We start from the raw sequence: 26,933 nt of genomic DNA on the forward strand, positions 1-26,933 counted from the left end.
TAGTTTCAGTTTAATGAGCAAACAGCAGGCCAAGACATCAGGCATTTCCTTTTATTAGCTCTTAGTAGACTCCTGCTGAAATGGCTCAGAAGTCCAGGGAATATTGTCTACAACCTCACTGAAGAATGTGGTGAGAAAAATATTTTTACATATGTGTGTGTCTCTGTGTGTCTATTTTGTGTTGCATCTCTGGTTGCTGCCTGCTCTGCGGGGCTGCTCAGAAGCGTTTCTGGAGGGCAGTCTGGATATTCTTCAGCAGGCCCCACTTAGCTCGGTTCTTTCCACGCCCATCTGGTGTTACCACCTGCAATCAGAAGCAGAGAGCCCTGGCACCAACCACGAGGGGCACAGCAGCTCCCAGAAGCCTGGCCTCTGCAGTGGGCCAGACACTACACACATTATCTGATTAGCTCCTCATGCCAACAATCACGTGAGGCAGGTACCATTGATTCCATTTCAAAGATGAAAAAAAACTGAGGCTCAGAAGAACCAGGATTTCCTAAAGTCTCAGAGCTAGTATGTGGTGGGTTTGGAATTTCACAGAGAAGGTCCCACTTCTTTAAGGCAGCTCATGGGACTGAGTGCTGATTATTGTGTTGAGGTTGTGACCCAGGTGGGCTTCACCAGAAAGTAGACCCAGAGTGCTCCCCACCCAACCCATGGAAATTGTTTCTGTTGCAGCTCTTATCATTTGTACATTTCAGTGAGTGTGTTTCATTTTCTTACCAGAGTGTGGGCACCTTGATTGGGATGTGGAGGCAATGACAGTCTTTCATCTCTGTATTGCCAACATTGGATATGGTACAGAGAAGTGTCTTAGAAAATTGAATGAAAGGTGAATAGAACCATAATTTGTACATCTGCCAACTGCTTCTCTTTGATGCTTCATACCATCCCTGACCACAGTGCATAGTCAGTGCTCCCTAGAAGAGGCAGCTTGCATTGGGTAGCAGGGCTTTCCTAGAAGTCTCACTGACTCAGCTTAGATGTGGAGCTCCATGCCTTACCTTGAGCATGATGGACTTACCCCAATCTTGCCCTGGTGGCATTTTTGTTCCTTCCCAATACACATTTACTGAGAAGGCATTTAGGGAGTGAGGTCAAAATCCGGGTGTGATAGACAGCACACGGGATCAATGAGCTTAGTCTCGATGGATCAGGACTCATGGGGGAGGTAGAGTGAGGGTGCAGTTTGGATTGTGAAGAGCAATGTTTGTACAAAGCACAAAGTCTGTCTATATAAAGATTTTTATGTTTGTATTCAAGGGGAAAGGACAAAAAATAGACACTATTACCATTATGCTCTCTAGTTTTACAAAATTTATTTTTAGTTTTAGAGAAAACAGGGCTTCATGCAAGATAAAGATTATATGTATGGTGTTAGATTACCCACTCCTAGATAAAAATGGAAATAATACGTGGAGATAACCCTGATAAGGGTTATATAAATGTGTAAGATACACACACAGAGCTATTGGGGGCAATGAGGAAGAAATAACAGTGTTGTGACAGGTTGAGAATTGACTCATAAAAATAGGGGATTTAAGCTCTATCTTAAAGGACAGGATCTTCAGAGACAAAGCCTGAGTATGACATGTGAATGGGGCAGTGGGGACTGAGGTGTGTCTGTGAACAAGAGGATCAGATGAAACAGGACAGAAGCAACAGAGAAGAGAACTTGAGATACTAAAGACACTGAAATGATAGCTGATAGGCCTTCCCCTGACCCAAAACCTCAGATGGCTTTCAAATCAATTCTATCAAACTTTTGAAAAAGAGTACTTTTAGAAAATAGAAAAAGAACAATAGTTTCCTAGCTCATTTTATCAAGCTAGTAAAATATTGGTTCCAGAAGCAGATAAAACCACATAAGCAAAACAGTATAGGTCCAGTTTGTATATGATCATAGATGCAATACTCCAAGGCAAAATATGAGCTAACTAAAACCAAGTATATTATAAAAACAATGCATCATGATCATAGAGGGTTTATTTCATGAATTAGAGTTTAACATCAGAAAAATTAACGTGATTTATTTCATTAATGCCTAAAGGAGAAAAATCACATGATTATCTTAAATGATATAAAATTATAAAGTTGCATAAGCTCTCAAAAATTTAAAAGTAAAAAGAACTTTCCTTAACTTAATAAAGATTATACATCACAAAAACTAAATAAAAAAACCATCAGGGTTCAATGCAAAAACATTAAGATTAAGAATAAGACAAGGACATCAACTCTTACAGTTGCCATTTCTACAGGACTCCTAGCCCTGGCCAAAGGTATAAGGAAAGAAAAAGAAATCAATGAATGTTCAAGAATTGCAAGGAAAGAGATAAAACTATCATTATTTATAGGTGATATGATCTTATGCTTGGGAAAAAAAGCAGAATCAACAGATAGACTCTCAGAATAATGAGAGATTATTGAGATTGCTGGAATCATGATTAACCTATCAACACAGTAGTTTTTTTTTCTAAGCCAGCAATACATTAGAAAATATAACTAAATAAAAATAATGTTAATAATATAAACTAAGTCTGTAAAATATGTAGTTTAACCAGAAACATGTAGTACCTCTACAAGAAGAATTTTTAAAGCTTAGTACAGCACGCAGGAGGTGATTTGAACAAAAATCAGAACTATTACAAAAATATTGTCTCCAAAGTAGAGACTCAATGCCTCGCCAACTGAATTCTACTTGTTTTATCTTTTCTTTCTTTCTTTTTTTTAGGAATTCAATGTACTTACTCCAAAATGGAGTTGGCCTTCAATAAATGAGACCTTTAAAAAGCATTAGTTTTCATGCTTCATGTAAAGGAACACATTTCTATGATTAACCAAGTAGACCTTAAAAAAGAAGGACAATAGGGAGACTTACCTTAGCAGTTCATTAAGACATAACACAAAACTGAAATCAACAATAAAGTAGTGTGGTATTGACATAAGAGCAAACAGACCAATGGAATACAACAGAGGGCTCAGAGAAATGCCTCTGAATATATGGCAATTTAATACCAGATCAAAGTGGCATCCTTTTTGTATTCTAATGGAGAGGATATTGCTAGGTAGATGATATTGGGAAAACTGGCCCATTCAATGCCCAAAAAAGTCGAACATACATACCTAGCACTACACGCAAAGGTGAACTCTGGATGGATTAAAGTCCTAAATTTCAAAGGTGAAACTAAAGTTAATAAAATATGTGGAAGACTACCTTTGTGATATAAGCCTTCTTAAGGACTTTTTAAATAGAACTTCGAAAGGTCGAACCATGAAAAAAATAACTGGTGACACTGACCACATCAGAACGGAAGATTTCTGTTGTTTCATGAAATACACAATGAACAAAGTTAGTAGACAAATGTCAGAACTGAGAAGATATTGGCAGTATCTAAAACCATGATCTAGAATATATAAGGTCATACTGCAAATCATCTAGAAAAAGAAAAATGCAATGGAAGAATGAGTACATGATATTTAGCAGACTATCTGCAGAAGAAGGAATCCTGAAAACAAGCATATGAAATGAAATTTTAAATAATAAGGAGACAGCACTTTCTACCTATTGGGCTAGCAAAATGGTAATGGGTTAGGTGGGGTCTAGAATATAGGGACCCTCGTTCACTCCTTATGGAATGTACGTGCATCCAGTCAGATCAAGTACACACACACTCTATCCCCAGCAATTTCACTCATGGTATACGTCTGATAAGGGCTGAATTGTGTCTTTCGAAAATTTTTATGTTGAAGTTCTATTCCCAGTATTTCAGAATGTGATGCATTTAGAGACAGGGCTTTCAAATAGTTGATTAAGTTAAAATGACGTCATTATGGAGGGTCTTAACAAACCTAGACAGTGTATTAAAAAGCAAAGACATCACTTTGCTGACAAAGGTCCATATAGTCAAAACTATTGTTTTTCCAGTAGTCATGTTCAGACATTGAGAGTTGGGCCATAAAGAAGGTTGAATGCCAAATAATTGATACTTTTGAATTGTGGTGCTGGAAAAGACTCTTGAGAGTTCCTTGGACAGCAAGGAGATCAAACCAGTCAATCCTGAGGGAAATCAACTCTGAATACTCATTGGAAGTACTGATGCTGAAGCTGAAGCTCCGATACTTTGGGTACCTGATGCGAAGAGCTGACTCACTGGAAAAGACCCTGATGCTGGCAGAGACTGAAGGCAGGAGGAGAAGGGGGTGGAGAAGAGAAGGCAGAGGATGAGACGGTTACATAGCATCACTGAATCAATGGACATGAGTTTGAGCACATTGCAGTAGACAGTGAAGGACAGGGAAGCCTGGTGTGCCACAGTCCTTGGGGTCACAGAGAGTCAGACACGGCTTAGCGACTGAACCACAACAAATCCAACGTGACTGTCCTTGTAAGAAGAGGAAGTCTGGACACACAGAGACACACCTGAGGTGCACTTGCATGAGAAAAGACCCTGTCTTTTCTCACAGGGAGAAGGTGGGGAGAAAGTAGACATCTTAAACCATGGGGAAGGGTCTCGGAAGAAGCCAGACCCTCCGATACCTTGATCTTGGACTCTCGGCTTCCAGAACAGTGAGACAATACATTTCTGTTGTTTAAGCCAACTAGTCAGTAACATTTAATGTGGCAACCTGCTGCTGCTGCTGCTAAGTCGCTTCAGTCGTGTCCGACTCTGTGCGACCCCATAGACAGCAGCCCACCAGGCTCCGCCGTCCCTGGGATTCTCCAGGCAAGAACCCTGGAGTGGGTTGCCATTTCCTTCTCCAATGCATGAAAGTGAAAAGCGAAAGTGAAGTCGCTCAGTCGAGTCTGACCCTAGTAAACTAATAAAATGTCCCAGAGGAAGTCTCACTTCCCCATCCCACCCATGAATAAGGCTGTTCACCGAGCATTATTGGAGGTCACCGGAGTGTCTATTCTGCTGAGTAAACAGGTATAATGGGGTGAACACCAGCTCACTATAAAGGATGGGGCAGTGTTAGGAGTTAGGGGCTAAATGTGCCCAACAACATGGGTGGTTCATAAAATCAGTGTTCAGAGTAAAAAGGTAAGACACAGTAAGTTATGTAACACCATGATGTTTGCTCAAATTAATAAGACATTCAAAATGATACACACCATGTAAGCATACATAAAAGCAACAAGATGCACAGAAAACATACTGGAATGGATATTTAGGGAGGAATAGTCGCAAAAGGAATTAAATACATAAATAAGAAAGGGCTTGAAGTCCTATGATTTTTTGCCCAATAAAACATAACTCTCAAGAACAAAAGCACCCCCTAATACAAAAAAGTCAAACAAACAGAAAGAAAAGGGCCTTAAATAGACCCATGTTGGTAATGGACCATTGATTGAGGTGTCTGACTAATTCCACCTTCTGTGTGTGAGGTTAAAAAATGATAGATCAGGTCTGAGCCTAAATTATACTCATTCCAGGGTTCTAACTCATTGGCAGGGAAAATAGGAAGGGACCAATAAGGTTCTATTTACATGAACCATCAAGGGGCCCTTTGAATAATGAATTCTAAGGAGACAGAGCATGTAAACCACTTCAACTTCATTTCAGAGCATGGAGTCACTGTGAGCACGTGGGTGAGTGAGAGGGTAGCTTCGGGGTAGTTATTTCGAATGTGTACTAGTGTTGGTCACTCAAATTATCCTCTAAACCCAGCCCCTGAATATGTATGTGTTACCCTAAGGCAGGAAGGGTAGGGACGGAAGGAAAACCAGAAGGAGGCTTTTGTGAAACTCAGCATGTCCAGGAAGGCGAGGTAGCCCTGGTCTGCGGCTGGACTTCCAGCCTAAGAGCAGCCTGAGCAGGAAGGAAGCAGCGCTGCGGATACTCAGGGTAGCTGGCAGGACCACTTCCTGAGCACACATGAGGCACAGTGAGGGGCGGGACCCAGTACAGCCTGAGAAGGAATTTGAGAGTATGGGTGCGGACAGGGATTGCTGCATTTCCTTGAGAACTATAGGGAATGACACAGAACAGTACCGGTTTGTGATTATTCTGGGGCCTGAATATCTGTCCTCAGACTTGATGTCATCTGGGACATCTGGTTTATGTCAGATTGTGGTAGGCAGAATAAAGTGAAAGTGAAGTCGCTCAGTTGCGTCCGACTCTGTGACCCCATGGACTGTAGCCCACCAGGCTCCTCCCTCCATGGGATTCTCCAGGCAAGAGTACTGGAGATGATTGCCATTTCCTTTTCCAGGGAATCTTCTCGACCCAGGGATCGAACCCGGGTCTCCCACATTCCAGGCAGATGCTTTAACCTCTGAGCCCCCAGGGAAGCCCAGGCAGAATAAAGCTCCCTGCAAAGATGCCCACGTCCAAATCCCAGGAGCCTATGAACATCATGTTACATGGCTCTGCTGTGTGTGCTTAGTTGCTCAGTCATGTCCGACTCTCTGTGACCCCATGGACTGTAGCCCGCCAGGCTCCTCTGTCCCTGGGATTCTCCAGGCAAGAACACTGGAGTGGGTTGCCGTGCCCTCCTCCAGGGGATCTTCCCAACCCAGGGATCGAAGCCAGGTCTCCCACAATCCAGACAGGTTCTTTACTGTCTGAGCCACCAGGAAAGCCCTGTTACATGGCAAAAGGGGACTAAGGTTGCTAGTCAGCTGGTTTTAAGATAGGGAGATTAAGGACTTCCTGGTGGTCCAGTGGCTAAGACTCCATGCTGTCAATGCAGGGGCCTGGGTTCGATCCCTGGCCAGGAAACGAGATCCCACATGTTGCAACTAAAGAGCCTGTGTACCGCAGCAAAGACTGAAGAGCTCATGTGCAGCTGCTAAGACCCAGTGCAGCCAAAGAACTATCAAAAAAAAAAAAAAAAGATAGAGGGATTATACTGAATCATCAAGCGGATCCAGTGTGGCCACAAGAGTCCTTCAGAGTTGAAGAGGGGGAGGCAGAAGGGAACCAGAAAGAGGATGACAGGAGGACTCAGCCTAAAGTTGCTGGCGTTGAAAATAGAGGAAGAGGCCATGAGCCGAAGAACATGGCAGCTGCTTGAAGCCCAGAAAGGCAAGGAAATGAATTTTCCCCTGGAGCCTCTAGAAATCACATAGCCCTGCTCACACCTTAGGTATCTGATCCCCAGAACCATGAGTTAAGAGGGAAATTTGTATTGTTTAAGCTGCCAATTTGTTACAGCAGCAATAGGAAACCAAGGCACAGGGGAAAAGTTAGATTTGTCATGGAAAGACTTCCCAGAAGTTTGAAGACTTCCCTGGAGATCTGAAGTCAGAGGGAGACAATGGGGTGAGAATGGGGGCAGTGGTCTTTAGGTGCACTGAGGTCTAGAGGAAGAGCAGGAGGAGGGACGGAGCCCACAGAGTACATGATTGATCCAAAACCACGTCTCCATTCCTTCTCAAACATCAGTGAAGCTCTTGGATGGTAGGAACTCTCACCTGGGAACTAGGGGCCAAGAGGGGTGAGCAAGGCCAGCATGATGTCTGTCCTCACTGAATGGGCTGCCTAGTGGACTTGGGGCTTGGACCCAGGTACACTGCTCAAGCCCAGAACTCTTTCCGATGTATGATTTTGCTTCGTAAAAAAAAGTCCCACTCACTGCTGTTGTTTGGATGGCATCCTTCCAGAGTGTGAGGCCAGGTCCCCAAGGCTGAGCCCACCCTGCCCAGACTTCACTGCATGGGACGAAGAACTCCTGCCTTGGATGAAACCTAGGTTCCCACTCAACTCCTTCAAGTTACATGAGGCCAGTCAATTTCCCTGTCTGAGCCTCAGTTTCCTCTTCTGTAAACTGGAGGCAGTAACTCCCTGCCTTTGAGCGGTTGGGATGATCACTGATAATGAATATACAGTGTTGGACACAGAGTCAGCCTGCAATGAATGAGACCTTTAAAAAGTGTTAAAGTTAATTTTCATGCTTCATGTATTAGGCTGCAAATAAAATCCCTAAAAAATAAAATCAACAAGCCACAGACTATGAAAATCAAATATAAAAGGTGTTATTTCACTTCCTTAACAAAAGGATGGGAATATTGCATTTTGGATAAGAAATGATTCTGCTGCCTCGTTATGGCATTTTAAATGAAACCTTTCAGGAATACCTGCAAAGTACTGATGCCGAAGGAAAAATATTTCGATTTTATAGGAAAGAGCTGAAGTCATTACTTTTATGAAGCTTTATAAATGTCATTCAAACACACCATCTTATTTTCATTTGCTATTGAAGCCTTTACTTATGCAAATCATGACAAATGTTAAGGAAAGCTGAGTTTCCCCTGGAATGCTAATATAATCACAAAGAAGGAGGAAGAATTACTTCTGAAGGAAAAATCTATATTGCAGCTCTGTGAGTCAGATAAAAATGAAGCTTCTAGAAAAGCTCATTAATTAGTGCTCTGCTTATTTAGAAGTTGTGTTAAAAAGAAAAGAAACTGGAATGAGTTTTCTTCCTTTACAGGGAGTGCAAATGCTTGACATAAACAGTTTCAGGGGGATGTTGCTTCTCAATTGATTGTAAAATAGCACATAACAACTTTCAGGCCTTTTACAGTAGTTTGCAATTATTAATTTTACATAGCAGTTTCTTTCCTTGCTCTTTGATGTAGACATTTGTTCATATATTTATTTGGTTGGTCACATTTTCACTTGTGTATTCATTCAATAACCATTGAGAACCTGCTCTATGCACAGTGCTTTGGTAAGCATTGTGGGAGAAAGAAAGATGAATTAAATGTGAATTTTGTTTTCAAGCAGTTCAGACTGTAAGAGGGATGACAAAATATCTGCCTAAGGAAGGCTGACACTCTTTGGTCTCTCCACCCACATCTTTGTCCCTTGCATCTAAAAATGACTTAAGATACATGTATTAAAAAAAAAAAACCCAGAAAACGTGTAACAGCACTGAGTGCCCTTCATGGGCAAGACATTTCAGAGGAATTTCTAAAAAATGAGAAGGCAGATGGAATTAGATTGAAGGAAAAATCCATAGTCAAAAGGACATGCTGTCAAATGTGGCAGCAGCAGAGGGTGTTCTTTGCTCTGGAGAGAAGGGTACCAGCAAGAACTGGGCTGTGGGGCAACTGACTCACAGGATACCTGGCTGGGGTCTAACAAGGGGAGCAAGCAGGTGACTTTCTCATCCCTCACTCTGCCTTCCCATGTGAGTATCTGACCTCCGTGGAGGGGCAGGGGATGCACAGGGGTGCTGTGCTCCAGAAATAGCACATCGGGGTGGAGTAGAGGGCCCCCACCCCCCAGGAGACTTGCTTCTAGTGTAATAAGCAACAGCGCAATCCTGCCCCACCCTACCTCCCACTTCCTTTTATCACTAGAGGTAGCAACCAGTCAGATTCTCTTCTGCAAACGTTTGACCAGAGTCCAAGGGCATGGAGCTAGTCAGACTGTGTTGGTCACACACAGATTGCATGACAAACCTCCAAAACCATATGCAAGCTGAATTTAGGGGAGGAGAAATGATGGGCTAGCTAACTGTGGTGCAGATTTGGACAGAAGCAGAGATGGAAGAAGGGTGCGTGTGGAGGGAGTAGAATGAGAGATATTGATGGGGAGACTGAGAAAAACTGATGACTTGCCGGTTTTCTTGCGTATCAGGTGTGTGTCTCATGTGGAAGTGGTCTCATGAAAGTCCTCTCTCTCTGTACTATAAATTTCTCTTTTCAAAAGTCAAAAGGAATGGATTTATTCTCTTTACTTCTAAAGAATCTCTGATTAAGATATAATTTACTCTGATTCCTAAGAGCACCATCATGGTTGTACAGTAAGATAGTTCTAGGCAGTCTTGGCATATTTCTTCCCTTTCTCTTTTGAATATCAATAAAATTATGCCCCTGAATGTATTGCCCCTGGAGATACAAGGAAGAACCAGCCTTGCATCACAAAAAAAAGATAGAAATAATCTTATCCCTTCCTTTTTGGGAGTCCTTCCTGGCTTGCTCACTGGCAACTCCTTGACTTCCAGATACACAACAAATACATTTTTTAGTATAACTATTTCCTAAATACGGCATAGGATACACTAACACTAAAAAATTTCTTCATTGCATGCGTCCTGTATTTATATTGGTTAAATCTGATACACTATCTTTGCTTGAATCACCACTGGGGCTAATGTGTCACTTTTTTGGTCCTTTTTACACCAAGATTATTTTTTCTAGACCTTGAGCTCCTTGAAGGCAAGAATTATGTCTTATTTTCCTTGGAATCTCTACATCCTAACCTGATACCTGGCACGAATGTTTTCTGAATCAGATGGAAGTGACGATTCTCAGGCCTCATTGGCAAAGTTGGTTGAGGCCAGGGGCCCTCTCTGTGTCCTTGAGTAGCAAGTTTTCTGGGAGTAGAGGGGCCTGTCACAGGGTGAGTTCCATGATCTCACGATCATCCTGACAGCTGCATCCAAAGTGGATCAAGAACATCTGTCTGAGAAGTAACGTGTACAGTACCTTGCAAATGTCACTCCACTGCCCGGGACCGTTATCATTGATGGCTCGCACTTTAAACAGGTACTCGGTGTTGGGGGTCAGGTTGTGTAGCTCCAGATTCTGCTGCATTATGTCCCGAATTTGTCCACAGAGCTCTGTCCGCACGTTGTTAGGAGGGGAAGTAATGAGTTCATAGAATTCCATCTCAAAAGAGTCCACGTCTTCTGTTGGGCATGTCCAATAAACCTAGGAAGAAGTGGATGTGTTAGTGGGGGTATTAGCAGACACCATGCTTTTCCTTGAAGATCTGTGTTATTGACCCCATGGGGTAAGTTTAAACTGACTCAGCCCCTCTAGCTGCTGAAGACCTTGTGCAACAGTCTTGAGGGTCTGGGTGATGAGTCCTGACATGATGTTTATCATGCATTTTAAGAACAGATGGATGCTCCTCTGGCTTCTGTTCCTGTCAGTCAACGTGAAGGTGATCTTGCCCTCTGAACACCACTAACCAAAGTGTCTACCATTTACTGAACACCTGTTATGCATCATGTCTGTGTCAGACATGGCCTGACTCATGTGGTCCTCACAACTTCCTTGGAGGGAGATTTTATTATCCCAGTTTACAGTGGGGGGCTTCCCAGGTGCTGCTGTGGTAAAAAGCCTGCCTGCCAATGCAGGAGACACAAGAGATGTGCGTTCAATCCCTGAGTCAGGAAGAACCCCTGGAGTAGGAAATGGCAACCCACTCCAGTATTCTTGCCTGGAAAATTCCATGGACAGAGGAGCCTGGAGGGATATAGCCCATGGGGTTGCAGAGTCGGACACAACTGAGTGACTGACCATGTATGCAGGCATTTTACAGAGGAGCTCAGAAAGGTTACATTTAGCAATTTCAACTAGAAGTTGAAAAGTGTATATATTTCAACCCTTCATTTATACACAAAAGAGTCCCAAAGAGGTGAAATGACTCATCCAAGTAATGGAGAACATATTTTCATACTCAAAGCATAAAATGTCAACTCTTGGGAAGAGAAATATTAACAAATGTTAATTAGTAGATTGTGTCTGACATATAAATATTTTATAATAGCTGTATTTTTAAACAGACATTGCATACTTTATTTAAATTTTCATAAAATTAAGTGTTATTGTGTGTACAGGGAGCTCAGCCCAGCTGCTCTGTGATGACCTAGAGGGGTAGGATGGAGGTTGGGGTGGGAGGGGGGTTCAAGAGGGAGGAGATGTATGTATACTTATAGCTGATTTACGCTGCTGTATGGCAGAAATCAACCAACATTGTAAAGCAAATATCTATCAATTAAAAATATAAAAATGTTGTTGTGTATAAAATAAATTTCTTATAAGTATACACATTTTAAAGTTGCTCTGAATTTGCATGATTACTTTATAATTATTTTTATATATTTACACTTTTAAAAGTATAAAAGCCTGACTTATTAATAAGTCATATAAATGTATAAAGTTTTTAAACATTTTTTTGATTATCAAAATGTACTTGTTTTAAATACAAACTTGGAAAACACATAAAAAGTATAAGAAAGAAAGAAAATAAACATCTCTTATAATCTCAGAGTTCAGTTAATAATTCATTATTATTTCTTTCCAATTTCAGAATACACACGAACACAAAAATGTATGTAATTTGGATTATATTGCTTGAATTCCTGCTTTTTTCCACTTATTGCATTTTATATATGTCCCTATATCATTAAAAATTCAGTAAAGCACCATTTTAATAATTGCCCCATAAATGATTTGGTCCTTCTATAGTTGAACAGTTAGGTTGGCTCTAATTTTATACTCTAATAATGATGCATTGAACGCTTTGGGGCATGGATCTTCATCACATTTTTAATCATTTCCTCAGGGGGGATTTCTAGAAATAAAATGGAGTTTTTATAAAAAAATCTTTTAAGACTTTTAAGATACATAGTGACAACCCATAAGACTAACTTAAAGAGTATTTCCTGTGCCAAAAGGAGACAACAAATTTAAGGTTACCAAAGGAGAAATGTGTACGGTTGGAGGTATAAATTAGGAGCTTGGGATTAGCACACACACACTACTGTATATAAAATAGATAACCAATAAGGACCTACTATATAGCACAGGGAACTGTATTCAATATTCTATAATAAGCTATATGAAAAAGAATCTGACAAAGAATGAATATATGTATATTTGTAACAGAATCACTCTGCTGTACATCTGAAACTAAAAAATCATTGTAAATCAACTATAGTCCAGTTAAATTCAAAAAAATAAAAACAAATATCCCCAAATAAAAGAGAACTGTTAGTCAATCATCACTTAAGAGAGATGCCAACACTGGTTTCAACTTCTGTTATCACTGAGCACTATGATTCCTGTGTGAACTATACCCCATGATCCTGAAATAGGTGTACTTCACCTATTCAGGTGAAAATATTTTAAAAAAATGATATTTTTACACCAAATGCCACTGTCTGGCAGTAGGTTTAGGTGTCCTATTTTGAGAGTCAGTGACTTCACTGAGTTTTCCTATATACGTTCCTTTCTTGAATTCATCAAGGGTGTGTTAAGCCCAGGGGGCCCAGGGAGACTGTTCTTCAAGCCCAAGAATAGAGCAGACATCACCAGTCGTTCCCATCCAGAGCTACTACTACTACTACTACTAAGTCGCTTCAGTCGTGTCCGACTCCGTGCGACCCCATAGACGGCAGCCCATCAGGCTCCACCATTCCTGGGATTCTCCAGGCAAGAACACTGGAGTGGGTTGCCATTTCCTTCTCTGATGCATGAAAGTGAAAAGTGAAAGGGAAGTCGCTCAGTCATGTCCGACTCCTAGTAACCCCATGGACTGCAGCCCACCAGGCTCCTCCATCCATGGGATTTTCCAGGCAAGAGTACTGGAGTGGGGTGCCATTGTCTTCTCCCATTCAGAAGCTAGATCTTGCCAACCTCTCAAGTGGTCTGAGTTGCATGGAGATGAGAACTAATGCAGTCCCTGATGCAGTGTCACGTACATTGCAGGTGTTGCTGATCTAGCATCACTTGGAAGTGCAGCTTCAGCTGCTTAGTTGTGGGTACCTGCTATGTGAAGGGCAGAGATACATTTGCTGTGTCTGACAGCCCATGGGAGGATAGGTTCTGTATGTTCTACCTTGCAACATAAGGTCATTCTTGGAGTCAATTATAAATGCCAAAACATAGATTAAGATGTTTCAGGAGAATAAAAAGGTAAGGCTTGGTCAGTGTCTCCCTTTAATTTTCTTGTTTCTAGATCCTTTGATACTGAAGTGTGGTCTGCTAATTGGCAGCAATGCCAACATCTGGAAGTCTGTTAGAAGTGCAGAATCTCAGGCCCCGCTGAGACCCACTGAAGCAGACTCTGTATTTAACAAGATTCCCGGGTGCACGTTAAGGTTTGAGAACCACTAGTTTAGGCTTCAAGGACGTTAAGTGTCTTTGTGAGTGCTCAGATCATGAGGACAGAAGGTGGATTCTGCTACATGGAAGCAAGTCATGGGTTGGCTTGGGAATTGTCCCTCTAGTGGTCCCAAGAGGAGGCAAGATATGCTCTCATAGAATACATTTTTTTCCTTCCTGGATGCTAATAGAACATTATATAAACTATTCAATTTAGATTCAATCAGCTAGATTTGAAAGGAATGTTAAGAGATGGGCTATTTGTTCTGTTCATGTTAGGCCAAGAAGGTCAAGGAAGAGTCATATCCCTTGACGCTGAGTGATGGCAGTTGTAGAGGTCTGTGAGAGATACATACCCTCCCCTCACTAAAAGCTGAATCTCAGGAGATAAGAACTGGAATTCCACTGGGGATTACCTTCTAATCTTTCCAAATCATGAAGAGTCTAGATATTTTCTTTAGAAAAAGTAGCAATTTAGAGGAATCACAGCTGATAGATCACGGAGGCTGCTTTTCTAATTCCAATTTCTGTTCTCTTTCTACTGTTACAGGCTTTCCTTTGGGAAATATTATTCTCTTCAAGCAGTCTCTTCAAATTACTTTGGTTCCAAAATTGCAGTCTCTTTCAATAGAGAAGCTGCCTTTGAAGTGGAATTGGGGCTTTCAGATGCATTTCTGGCTATGAGTTAAATATATGTTTGGTTTAAGCCAATCTCGGGCTCTTAAGATTTCAGGAACTTATCCCTTTTGAATGGGCCAACCACACAGAGTCCAGAGGAACAGATCTGAGTGACCAGATCCTAGTGGTCAATGAACTAAGTGCAAACTTTCCCGACTACCCACCTCCATGCCATAGCTCACACCCTCCCATCTTTCCTACAGGGCCCAGAGCCTTTCTTACCTTGGCAGCTCTTGGATACACCAGAGTCTGGTAGATAACAATTGGGCCTGGAGTCTTCACAGAGCTATCGTTGAATGAGTACCAGTTGTGGAAGCTATTGCTATTCTGCACAGGCTGGTTTTCTACCCCGGTGCTCCAGTAGGTGTAGAGGCCGTCTGTGGGCTTGGCAGGTGCAGCTGACTGGGCTCGCCCATAGGCTTCCAGACCTATCTTGGTTTTCTCACAGGCAGGGGCATTGAAGGACAATAAGGAGGAGCTTCGCTGGTATATCTGCTGGTTATTGAAGCTGTGGGTGCTGAAAGTGACCTTCCTGGCGATCATCATTTCTGACTGCAGGGGGTAGGAGGACGGCAGGGAGTCCCCAGAGGAACACACCTTCTTGGGTCCTGTGGGGAAGAGCTCGTGAATGGCACTGGAGAGCTCAGCAAAGTCCAAGGGCATGCAGTTCAAGGAGTGTAGCCGGAGCTGTGGGTCGGGCCTATAAGTGCTCTGGATGCCATCCTCGATCTGGTCCACCAGGATCTTGGCTGACTGCAGGAATGCCACTTGGCCTGTCTCCTTGAGCGCCTCCTTGGAGTAGGCAATCAGGCCATCCATTTCGTTCACCTTCATGGTAGTGACGTACACATACTTTTCAATTTCCTTTTGCCTGGACACCTCCAGATTCTCTATCTGCTCCATGATGGTTTTCTCTTTCTCCTGGAGAATGCTGCGCAGCTTGAGAAATCCATTTCTGATCTCTTTCCGCTTTACCTCCTTGTCAGCTTTAAAGCTGTTTTTTAAAATATTGAATTCCATGAGGTCATTATCAATTTCATAGCGGACTGCAAAACAATCAAGTTAGTTACTTCAGTTAAAATTTTCAGTTCCCCAGATATCAAAGCCAGTGGCAAACTGGAGCATATTAACTTGGGCTCCAAAGAAGTGGGTGGAAAGGGAGGAAAACCACTTGTTGCTGGGCTTAAAGATGCTAGCATAGGTTTGTAAAGTGACTCTGGCCCCTCTCCACACACCCTTCTCTTCCTCTTTGTCTAATATTTCCTTTAGGTATGACAGCCAGCCTTCCCTGGCATACTTCTATCTAATAATTCTTACAGCCTTGGGTCTAAAGGTGGAAGTTCAAGGCCACCCTTGATATTAGTTTTCACTCAACTTTACCTGTTAGCAAGTTGGACGTGAGAAGAGGTGATGTCACAAAGTGATGGATTTTCCCTATGTGAAAGCCTAAGCTTTTGCAGGGGTGGGAGAAGAAATAAATTTCTGATGACTACTTCTAAATATTGCTTTGTCTCGTTCACCAAAACCCAGCCCTAGACAATAGTGGCAAACCAGCAAAGTTCCCCTTCACTGTGGCTTCTCTGACATGTCCTTTTCCTTTGCCGGGGGCTTTGACTCCCTTGGGTTCAGCTGGACTCCCTGTCTTGCCTACCCCACTTCCCACTTCCTTTCCAGAAAGGGTCTGCTGTTACAAGTCAAGGAAAACCAAGTTCATCCTGCAGCCTTGACATGGCATTTGGATTTTAAGTCCTCTCAACCATTCAACAACCATTTATGGGACACCTATTCCACATCATATACTTTTCTAAGCTCTAGGGATACAGATATGAGTATGAGAGGCCACTGATGCTCTAGGAATGCACAAACCCAATGATACTGCAGTGGGGAGGATGCCAGGGCAGGGTGAGCATGTGGCCCACCTCTGTCTGTGAAATGGCAACTTCATTGTCTTTACAGGGTTTTAGGCGTTAGACAACAATTTGAATACAGGTCAGCCTTCTGTGGCCTATTCTAGAGGTAAGGTCCTCTCCAGGAAAGGCTGACTCTGCAGTGAATTGATGGGCTATAATCCTTTCCAGATTTTACTCAGCCATGAGGGTGACCAAATCTTGGTTGGTGACATGGTCCTGGATCCACAGTAAGTTGGATCTCTGTGGGTGGTGGCCTTTGTGACAATGATGTGCATTAAACCCTAGGATTCTGGCAGACTGTGAGAACAGGATGACGACTGTCTTGGTTACCACCATGACTAGGATATGTAGAGGTGCTGGAAAGGTATTTGTTGAGTGTAAGCCATTCTGTTGTGTTTTCTAACCTCTTCAGGGTGAATGTCAACAGTGTTGCTTTCTGGTCTACTTTCTGAAGCCCTCATTTCCTCTGCCCACCTCCTTCCTCACACTGGCCCAGAAGGGTGGATGGAGAGGCAATACAGATAGGGGCTGAACAGGGGACTGTCAGGATGTGATTGCAGTGGTGCTGAGAAATGCTCCCTGCCCTCCCCACACACAAGCCCTGCTTGTGACTTAGGGCCCCAGAAATTCCACTTAATGATGCACTGATTCCTTTGACTCTTCAGCAGTTACTCACTGTTAAAGATATTTGAATAGGAAATTCCTTGCTTTATTAGGGATTAGTTAGGTATCTGTAGAGCGGAGTCCAGACAGGCAAGATAAAAATGTCCTGATGAGGGGGAAGGGGGGTTATCAGGAGAGGAGAAAAGAGAGGAGAGACCAGAAGCACTACCCGCCCCCACCCCCACCTCCCAACCAAATGCGGTTTTGCAAGAGCTCTTCTTAGAACAAATTCAGAGCAAGGTCTCTTTCAGGCACTGTATTTAATTAACTACTATTTATTAAACATTTACTATAGATCCAATCCATACATTATTGTGTATCACACCTTGAATCATATCCATATATTATTATACATTGCATATATCTTCCTATGAGGAAGACATCATTTCCATTTATAGAGGCCACTAAGGCTCAGAGAGGTTAAACGGCTGTCCAGTGTCACACAGCAAGTAGAAACCAGGGCCTGTCCCTAATTCTATTTGCCTAACTCCAGAGCCTTATGTTTTTAATTGCCACAGTTGCCCTTCTCAGCACTCTGTGAGCACCAGAATCACCTGGGAAACTTAAAAAAAAAGAAAGAAATCTCTTAACTTTACCTGCTCAGTGAATCAGGCTGAACTGAGGCTTAGGAATCCAGGTGAGACTGTCTGCAGCTAGATTTAGAATCTAATCCAGGGAACCTTCAGGGGGTCTTATTAAAACTGCAGATTCTGATGAGGGTGGGACCTGAGGCTCTGCATTTCTAATAGGATCCCAAGTGATTCCCATGCTGCTGGACTTGGATCACACTTTGAGCGGCAAGGCACTAAACTTCTGAGCTGCCTTTAAGCCAGTGGTTTGCAACACTGGTGTCACATTAGAATTACATGGGAGTTTTGAAAAATCCTTATTGTTTAGCTTATACCTCTATGGGGACAGGATACATATATCAGATGTTAGTAAAGCTTCCCCCGGTGCCAGTGAGCAGCCGGACACTGCACAGCATCAACCCAAACTGAACCTTCTCTTCAGAGCCCAGAGCTTCTCAAAGTGTGTTTTCAGATCATCTGATTTTAAATTATGTGGAGATCTGTTAACAATGCAGACTTATAGCACCTCCCTGAAAATGAATTGAGTCCTTAAGAATAAGTTTGAGCCCTGGTTTAAAAAAATTTTTTTTTAAACAAGGATGGACAGGCTCAATTTTTCCCCTATATCTGAATGGATATGCCACAAAGGTGGCCCTTTCCCAATGGCTGGGCTCACTGGAATTTGTAGCGATGTCCCCTCATTGTCTTGTTTTCCAGGTGTCCTGGACTTTGAGAAAATGATCCCAGCATGACTTTGTTAAAGACCCAGGCTTTCTATGATTGCATGAGGCCCGTAGCAGGCTACATGCAGCATCCCCTTCCCTAAACCGAGGCTCTGGAGAATCCAGTCAAGCTCAGGCCATGAGTCCCACCTGAAAAAAATCCCTGTAGGAACAAGTGGGGCTTCCATTGGCCTGGCAGCATGGCTCCTGTAGGATTTCTTTAATATAAGGGCTTCCCTGGTGCTGTCCCCAAACTTAATAAATGTCCATTGACAAACCATGTTTCTAGGCATGGAGCAATTGAGAAATCAAGGTGTTCCTCAAATAAGATGGTGAGAGGTCCTGAGAGGCATAATTAGCAAAGTCTGTCTCTGACCCACCTCTCTGTCCAATGGAACCTTTCTGTGCAGTTCAGGGGAAAGCTGCCCCCTTGTCCTCTGATCAGACATGCTTCTATGGACGCTAGGGGAGGAGCTAGGCTGATCTGGGGCATCCTGGTCACTTGACTCTAGGCCACCACTTAGAGGAAAAGGCCGCAGGTGGTGGCGGTGGTCACTGTTGTTTTTCAGCCTCTCTGTCTTTAGATTCTGGCCACTGTTTAGCAGAGTAGGTTGTCAAATGAGTGCTGTGGAATTAACACAAGCTTTGGACTCAGAGAGACTAGGTCACCATTTATGAGGGGCCTTGTGTCAATTACTTCTTGGAATCCCAATTGTCTTATTCATGGAGGGAATTTTAATGCCTGTACTATAAGATTATTGAAAAGATTAGACAATTATTCTGAAAGGCTTGGGTAAAGTTGGCTTCTGTTCAAGGAAGCTATTCCCACTGATAAAAGGGCCTAAAAGAGTCAGTGAGATCCTCTTGTCTACACTGGTGGATATACACACGGAAATTATTGGGCTCTTTGCTGATATCTGTTGTACCAGATTCCATCATGAGAACTTGAGTCAGTTTCCCTTATAGAAACTATAACTATGGTATGTGTAGTATTTACATATACCATGAGCAGGTATGCAGAGGAAGCAAGCTGTGGACTAGAATATTATTGGCTATTTCTGGGTATTTGCTACCAGTTCATTTACTTTACTGCTTGCAGCTTGGGGGAAATTGAAAATCGAAGTTACTCTCAACATCACTTAATTCTTTTCCCCTTCAAATTGGGAAAATACTGCAAGAAATCCATCCTTAAGGACAAAACATATTAGACAGGCTCACAGAACTTCGGAATACTATAGGATGAAGTTCCTTCATTCTCCAAAGAGCAATATGAAACCCAAGGTCATGAAAATTATAAGCAAGATTATAGAATCTTAATGCATTTACTATGTGTGAGATCTGTTTTTACATGTTTTAGATAGAGTAATTCATTTAATCCTCGCAAGGTGTTATTACTATTGTAACAGGGAAGAACAAATCTGCCTCCATATTAGATCTGTTCCTTTTGTTTTGTGTTTTGTTAACCTGTGTTTAGTCCTGATGACTCTGCACATTTTGTAAAAGAATAGTGCCTGTAGCCTGAAATATACATGACAGCCTATTCTGAAGACTGGGATCTTCAAGAGTCCATTCATATAGAGATTAAAAGTTGCGGAACAGAGAATAACATTTGTTTGGTTGCAGGTTTGCAAGAACATGGTGACCTGATCTAGGTGGACAGTTGCAAGAACAAAGGATATAGACACAGAGAAGTTTGCAGCACCCAACCTTGCCCCTCCCTTACTCTTCCTTTAGAAAAGTGCTTTGCTGAAACCCTTTGGAGAACTCAGGAGTTGGGTGGGGCAGGAGCCACCTGTCTCCTTGCATGACCCTTCAATAAACCTTTCTCTGTTCCAAACTCCAACATTTCATTGGTTTGTTTAGCCTCACTGTGCGCTGGGCACATGAGCTTGCATTGGGTAACACTATTATCCCCATTTTCCAGCTGAGAAAACCAAGGCACAGGGAGTTAAATGGCCGGCAGTAGTTGCCAGATGTGAATACCAGGCCACTGATGTGCCGACTGGCTCAGTGTCTCCCAGGGCTTGGACCCGTCCACCAGGTGGAGCTAAGCCTCTGTTAAACAGATCCTCCCAAATCACCCTCCCCATCAGTTCCTGGACTAGGAGTAGTGGAGGGAGAAACAGGGATCAGGACCTGCTTTGAACTTGGCGATGGCGCTGAAGAGCGCGGCAGCCCTCTCCGAGCAGGCGTCGATGAGGCTGATGGTGTCGTGGCCGTTGTGGAGGGCGGTCTTACAGAAGCCGCAGAGCAGCTCGTTGTCGTTGCGGCAGTACTCTATGATGCGGCTGGACGGGTGGTGGATGCAGATCTTCTCGTCCTGGTCCTCCGTGCTGGTATCCACGAACACGTGGTCCTGCATGGCCGCGTCCGAATGGAAAGTCTTGAGGCATTCGTTGCACAGATTGAGGCGGCAGGTGAGGCAGCGCTTGTAGGCAACGCGCTGGCTGCGGCAGACCTGGCAGACGATGGGCCCGCTGGAGCGGTCGAAGCGCCACTTGAGGTAGCCATGCTGCTGCATGTAGCGCTTGGTGAGGCGGCCGCGCAGATAGTTCTCGGGCAGCTGCATCTTGTGGCTGTAGGGCATGCAGTGCGAGCGGTTGCACACCGGGCAGATGAGGATGAAGAAGTTCTCGGTGACCTCGGCCTGCTTCTGCAGCCGCCGCAGGCACTTCTCACACAGGCTGTGGTGGCAGGGCAGCATGAAGGAGTGCAGGCGCAGGCGGCCGCAGATGGGGCACGACAGGTGGCCGACCAGATTGCTGTTGGCCGTCGGCATCATCTTCACCTCCTCCAGCTGCGTGTCGCTGCTCCCGATGCGCAGCGCCGTTTTGGAGCTGCAAGGAGAAGCAAACGTGCCAACTCAGGAGGCGGCCTCCGTTTCTCCCTCTCGGAAGGAACAGGTGCATCGCTGAGTCGCAGCGCGGTGTGATGGGGAGGAGCATGGGTTGTCCGGCAAACCTGGTTCTATAGCCGCCTCCACTATCCTTTAGCTGGGTTCACGCATTTAAGTTAATTAACCTCTGTCTGCCTGTTTCCTCATTATAGAATCACTTGATGGGGCTTCTTGAGAAACTTAAAATGGAACTGAAAACCTGGATGGCCTTTCAGCAGTCCCTGGAAGGCTGTACCTGATACGCAACTGCTTGTTGTTACTTTTGAGCAAGAGAAAAACAGCCCAGAGGGGCAGGCACTTTCAGCTGGGTATTGGGATTCTGTTGGCCGTAGACAATATCACAAACACCCTCGGCAGACAAGGCCATTCTGGGACTGTGGTGAAGCAAAGCAGAAACAAATCACTTCCTCATATTTGAATTCAGAAGCAAGAACATTGTCCAAACCACAAAAATCACCAAACATCCCCTGTCCTGATTAAAAGCAGTGACTGCTGCTTTTGTTTTTTAAACCAATAACAGGTTCAACCCAGTTATTTCCATGTTCTATGCAAGGTTTATTAAGATACCCAGTCAGAGATTTACCCCTGTGTCCTCACCTACCGTGAGCATAAATCCTGTAATAACTTAGTGATGCCTTCCTACTGAGACAACTCACACTTGCTCATGGTGTATCTCTCTCTTGTTTCAGTGGGACAGTAAATTCAGTCTCCTTCAGCTACAGGTGCGTTCTTCATGGGTGTTACCTAGAGGGCACTGGCATCATTATTATCGTTATGTGTGAGAGGGAACACAGAGATGGGCAAAGTGTTCTTCCCAGGACACCAGGCGGTCAGTCTCCCAGCCAAGCCCAGAACTTGAGTGTTCTAATGATCAGACCACAACTGTGACTTAAGGGGGTAGAAGCCCCCTTAAGGTCGCACATGATGGAATGCACTGCTTTAGAGTTGCACCACTGAGATGTGTCATCACCTCTCTCATCCTCAGCTTCCTCCTCTATAAATCAAAGCTCACAGCACTACTTCCTTCATGAGGATTTTAAAGTCTCCATGGGATAATCCAGGATAAGTGCTTAACTGCCCGGACACAGTAAGCATTCAATAAATGTGCTCTGTAGTGACTTCATTCTGCTCCTAGCCAGCCCATGTCCACAGCAGAGAAAGACAATGGTCAAGTCTGTGAGAAGTGTACATTTCTACTGTATGTGTCTGTTGAACCTTTATCTAATATCAGAGGCTGATTTCACATATTGGAAGAACTGTGGATGAAGTAAGTGCATACTTGTAAAACTCAAGTGCCTATTCTAAGAAACTACAATCAGGGCAGAAGCAGTTTGTGAGAATAAGTGAATTAGATGGAAGTATGATAAGATACTTAATTTGTGACTATTCCTATCTCTCTTATCCTCTGTATTAGTGATGCCTGGGAGTTGAGTTTGACATTGTGCCTGTTTTTTTTTTTTTTTTTTAACTTTTGCCTTCTTGCAGTCCTTATATGTCCCTGGCTTCTTCCCCCTTCCCCCTTCCCTTAGGTCTCAGAGCCCAGTCAAGTGTGATGCCCAAACACGCTGGAATGGAGTGGCCTTTTGGTGACAGTGTCCTTATGGAGACTTGGGCACCTGGGAAGTTCTCTCTTGGAGATTTGGATGCTGGTGTCCAAGGCTGCTAGCCTCAATATTTTCAGTCTCATTCCTTCTCTGCTTTCCCAGCCTCTCTGCTTTCTCAGCCTCTCTTTCTCCTGCCCAGGTCCTGAAGGGGTCACCTGGAGAAGCAGGCTAGTTTTACAAATGGCAGTTGGATAGACTACTCCAGTTTGATAAGGTGGGACTCTGAGAATCAGGGTGTAATATAAAGAAAAATAGCAAGAGAATTCAGAAAGAGAGAGGGAGAGACAAGGGTGTTGGTGGAAGAGGGAAAGAGAACACGGTGAGGAGACAGGTGTTAATGGCCCAGGGAGCTGGCATGGAGGTGAAAATGAAAGTGGGAAAAGGAGATGAGTAAGGCAAGGAGGGATGAATGAGCTCAGAGTGAGGTGGGATGAGGAAGATGCTGAGCAGGAAGCAGTGATGAAGAACAGGGGAGGCAGGGATCAGACACCAGGAGGGAGGCCAAATGGAAGGAATATGTCTCAGTGTACCCAGCACAAGCTGCCTGATACTTGTGGTTGCATCTCTGACCATCATCAGAAAGCCTCAGGCCTGGACTCGGGCATTCGGTGACCATCATTCCTGCCAAAACAGTTACCAAGCCAAGCACTTGTCTTCTTGTTGAGATAATGGCCTCTGCTCCTCTGTACAATGACTGCCTGCTCCCAGATTTAGGCCTGTTCCTTTTGTACTTGGGTTCCCATCATATCACCTGCAAGTCTCCTGGCTTCCCTTCTTGTTCCCTCCAGGCCATTCTGCAATGTAGCATCATCTGGGGGTAGGGGTGGGGCTTTTCAAATCCTGATGTCCAGGTCCTAGCCCAAGCCAATGAAATCAGAATGTCTGGGGGTGGGGGCCAGGTATCAGTCGTTTGTAAAGATCCCCAAGTGACTCTCATACAAAACAAAGTTCGGGAGTTCCTGGTCTAAGCATCCCCCAAAAGACCAATGTCATCCCCCTCTTGTTGGAATGGCTCCAAGATGCTCCATTGCTGATTTGCAGAAAATGGGGCAGTTGAGAGGAGAGAGGGGGTGGAAGCTACTTCCTGTTCCTTAGACCTTCGGGACTTGCGTTGAGAACCCCTGGGTTCTCTACTCATGCAAAAATCACAAGAGGTGAGTTGAGAGTAACCTTTACAAAGCATCTACTAAGTGCTGACCTGTGAGAGAGAGCATATCCTTCCCTGAATTCACTGAACTTTTGCTCACAGGATTGTGCTTCCAGCCTTGAAAGGCTTCCAGCCTGCCTCCCATCTTTCTGCCTTTCCGAATGCTGTTGTCCTAAAGGGCTGAGTTTTGGTCTTTCTCCTGTAAGAAGTTTGTCTCTGCCACCCCAGACAAAGTGACATAGACTGCTGTGGTCAGAGCAGGAAGAGGATGTTCAGTGCCTGACACAGCGTGTTAATGCTCTAAGTGAGTAATTGAGACTCTTAATGCTATGACATCTGGTTAGGAACAAAGAGAAGGCTGGCAGGAGTTCATAGCCATTTGGGGTATTTACTCAGGCCACAGGGTCAAAAGCAGCCTGTGGGAGCTACTGATTTTCCAAGAAGTGTTGCAGATATGAAGGATTCAGAGGAGGAAGAGGAAGAGCAATTTATATTTTTATATCACAAGATAGATTTCAAATCGATATTAATCCTCATACCCCCTGAATCACTGCAGGTACCATACTCTGCATTTTGAAAGACAGCATTTCAATTTAATTTTAGTTTAAGCACACAAGCTCTGGGTTCAAATTCTGACTACATCTTACTAGTGGTGTGATCTTGGGTCATTCAATGTCTTAAATGCTCAGTTTCCTCATAGGTGAGTGGCCATGGGGCAGGGATTATCTGGGGTCATGCACATGGGTCCTGGAAAGTTGTTTTTGCACTAAGCATCAGCTATTATTATGTTGTAAAGGTGAGAGAGGTGGAGTTCAGAAGAGCTCAGCACTCATACGGGGTGGGGCTTGGTTTGGAACTCAGGTCTATACTGGTTAGTGACTGTTTAGGGACACCTACACTTCATTGCTACAAAATTCTTTTTTGAAGTGTAAGTCATTTTTATTGCTACATTTTGAAATGCAAACAAAAGTATTTAAAATAATAAAATCATTCAATATATATTTTTATTGTTACATTAAATACAAAACAGATTATCTGTAGTATTTTTTAGCTCTTTCACCTTCTAGTTTTATTGAAATGTAGTTGCATTTAACAATGTATAAGTTTAAGGTGTAGAGCATAATGATTTGATTTACAAACATCAGGAAGAGATTATCACAGTAAATTTAGTGACTCTCCATCTTCTCCAACAGATAAAAATTAAACAAATGGAAAAAAAATTAAAAATTTTTCTTGTGCTAAGAACTCTTAGGAGTTAGTCTCCTAACAACTTTCATATATAACTGACAGAAGCATTGATTATGTTCCTCCTCTTGTATGTGATATCCCTAGTACGTATCTTCTTTAAAATTTTATTTTATTTTAATTGGAGGATAATAACTTTACAGTATTGTGATGGCCTCTGCCATACATCAACATGAATCAGCCATAGGTATAGATGTGCCCCTCCCTCCTGAACCCCCACTTCCACTTCTCTCCCCGCCCCATCCATCCGGGTTGTCACAGAGCACCGGCTTTGGGTTCCCTGCATCATACGCCAAACTCCCACTGGTGATCTATTTTACATATGGTACCTATCTATATTATGACTGCCTTCATCCAATGCCACAGCCCCACCTTCTGCCTCTGATAACCACACATCTACTCTTTTCCTGCGTTTGTTTCTTTTTGAAGTGTAACTGACCCACAACACTATGTTAGATCCTGTTACACAACATAGTGATTTGATATTTCTGTACATTTCCAAATGATCACCGCCGACATCTAGCTACCATCTGTCACCATACAAAGACATGTGATATATTTGTACCATGACAAAGTGTAACTAGGACTTCCCTCGTGACTAGATGGTAAAGAATCCACCTGCCAATGCAGGAGACATGGGTTGGATCCCTAGGTGGAGAAGATCCCCTAGAAATGGCAACCCACTCCAGTATTCTTGTCTGGGAAATCCCATGGACAGAGAAGCCTGGGACTACAGTCCATGGGGTTTCAAAGAGCTGGGCATGACTGAGCAGCTAAACTAGAGTTGATCGCTAGCAAGTTGCTGGCCTCTCCTTTTCAGATAAGGAGGTGGACTTGGGGCGGGGTGGCTGGCCTGCCCTGTGCCCCCAGTTGGTGGGGCACTCCCCAGGTGTCCGGAGTCACGGTGGCCCGTGTCGGGCGTGCAGCACTTACGAGGTGCGGATGCTCCGGAGGCGTCCCTTGTGGAAGGTGATGGTGGCATTGCGGCAGCAGCGGCTCTCATAGTAGTAGCACTTGAGGTTGCTGCTGGCCGTGCAGCAGCACTTGCAGTTGGGGTCGTTGGCCCAGGAGCAGCAGCACCAGTGGCAGTTGGGGTTCTCGGAGCAGGTGCAGTGGCAGCACTGGCAGTTGCGCTCGTCCTTGTAAGGGCAGGGGAAGCACGTGCAGTTCCGCTCCGAGGTGAAGAGGAACTTGCAGCACAGGCAGGAGCACAGCCGCGGACAACATCTCTGCCATGTACAACATGGAGAGCAAACGCACATAGCGGTATCCATGGCTCCTACATGACGGCCGCCCGCTCCTTGCACGCTTTGACGCCTCCTCTACCAGAATTCTGTGCAGGGGGTCCCTCCTCCCCCGGATGAGGCCCGTCAGCTTGGAGGTGGCAAGAGGTTGGCTGTTATGAGGCCTTCACAGGTGGTGTCCCTGCTAGGAAGCCCGCGGGCTGGCATTTACATAGATCAGCCCCAGGCCATTTGCTTATGTCATAATCCCTGTCTCCCCACCATGTCTCACCATAAAGGGGAGGCGGGAGGGTGGGATCTGGGGGGTAGTGGCAGGAAGGCTGGGGGACACTCCCTGCTTCCAGAGGGCCAGCTCCAGAAGAGTGTCAACGCAGAGAGCATCCTGGAGGTTTAGCTGTGGCTT

The 26,933-nt window shown here is 44.0% G+C and overlaps 1 protein-coding gene across 1 annotated transcript; it reads right to left on the minus strand.

Annotated features, from left to right (window-relative positions):
* Nucleotides 1-217: 217 nt before the first annotated feature.
* Nucleotides 218-26,560, minus strand: TRIM42 (tripartite motif containing 42). Its single transcript, XM_004003296.4, has 5 exons — nucleotides 26,220-26,560; nucleotides 20,531-21,231; nucleotides 14,753-15,576; nucleotides 10,445-10,669; nucleotides 218-304 (listed from the first exon to the last, which is right to left on the minus strand). Exons 1-5 carry the CDS (start codon nucleotides 26,558-26,560, stop codon nucleotides 218-220), a joined length of 2,178 nt encoding a protein of 725 aa, XP_004003345.2.
* Between the last annotated feature and the right edge of the window lie 373 nt (nucleotides 26,561-26,933).

This window comes from Ovis aries, chromosome 1 (assembly GCF_016772045.2).
Source record: "Ovis aries strain OAR_USU_Benz2616 breed Rambouillet chromosome 1, ARS-UI_Ramb_v3.0, whole genome shotgun sequence".
Lineage (NCBI taxonomy): Eukaryota > Metazoa > Chordata > Mammalia > Artiodactyla > Bovidae > Ovis > Ovis aries.

Bases quoted from the DNA above. Each gene is read 5' to 3' on its own strand.
- TRIM42 (XM_004003296.4), bottom strand. From the start codon at position 26,560: ATGGATACCGCTATGTGCGTTTGCTCTCCATGTTGTACATGGCAGAGA. The intron at 15,577-20,530 runs GTCCTGATCCCT...ATTGTTTTGCAG, and splicing joins CATCGCCAAGTTCAAAGCAG to TCCGCTATGAAATTGATAAT. The intron at 305-10,444 runs GTACTGTACACG...TTCTGATTGCAG, and splicing joins AGTGGAGTGACATTTGCAAG to GTGGTAACACCAGATGGGCG.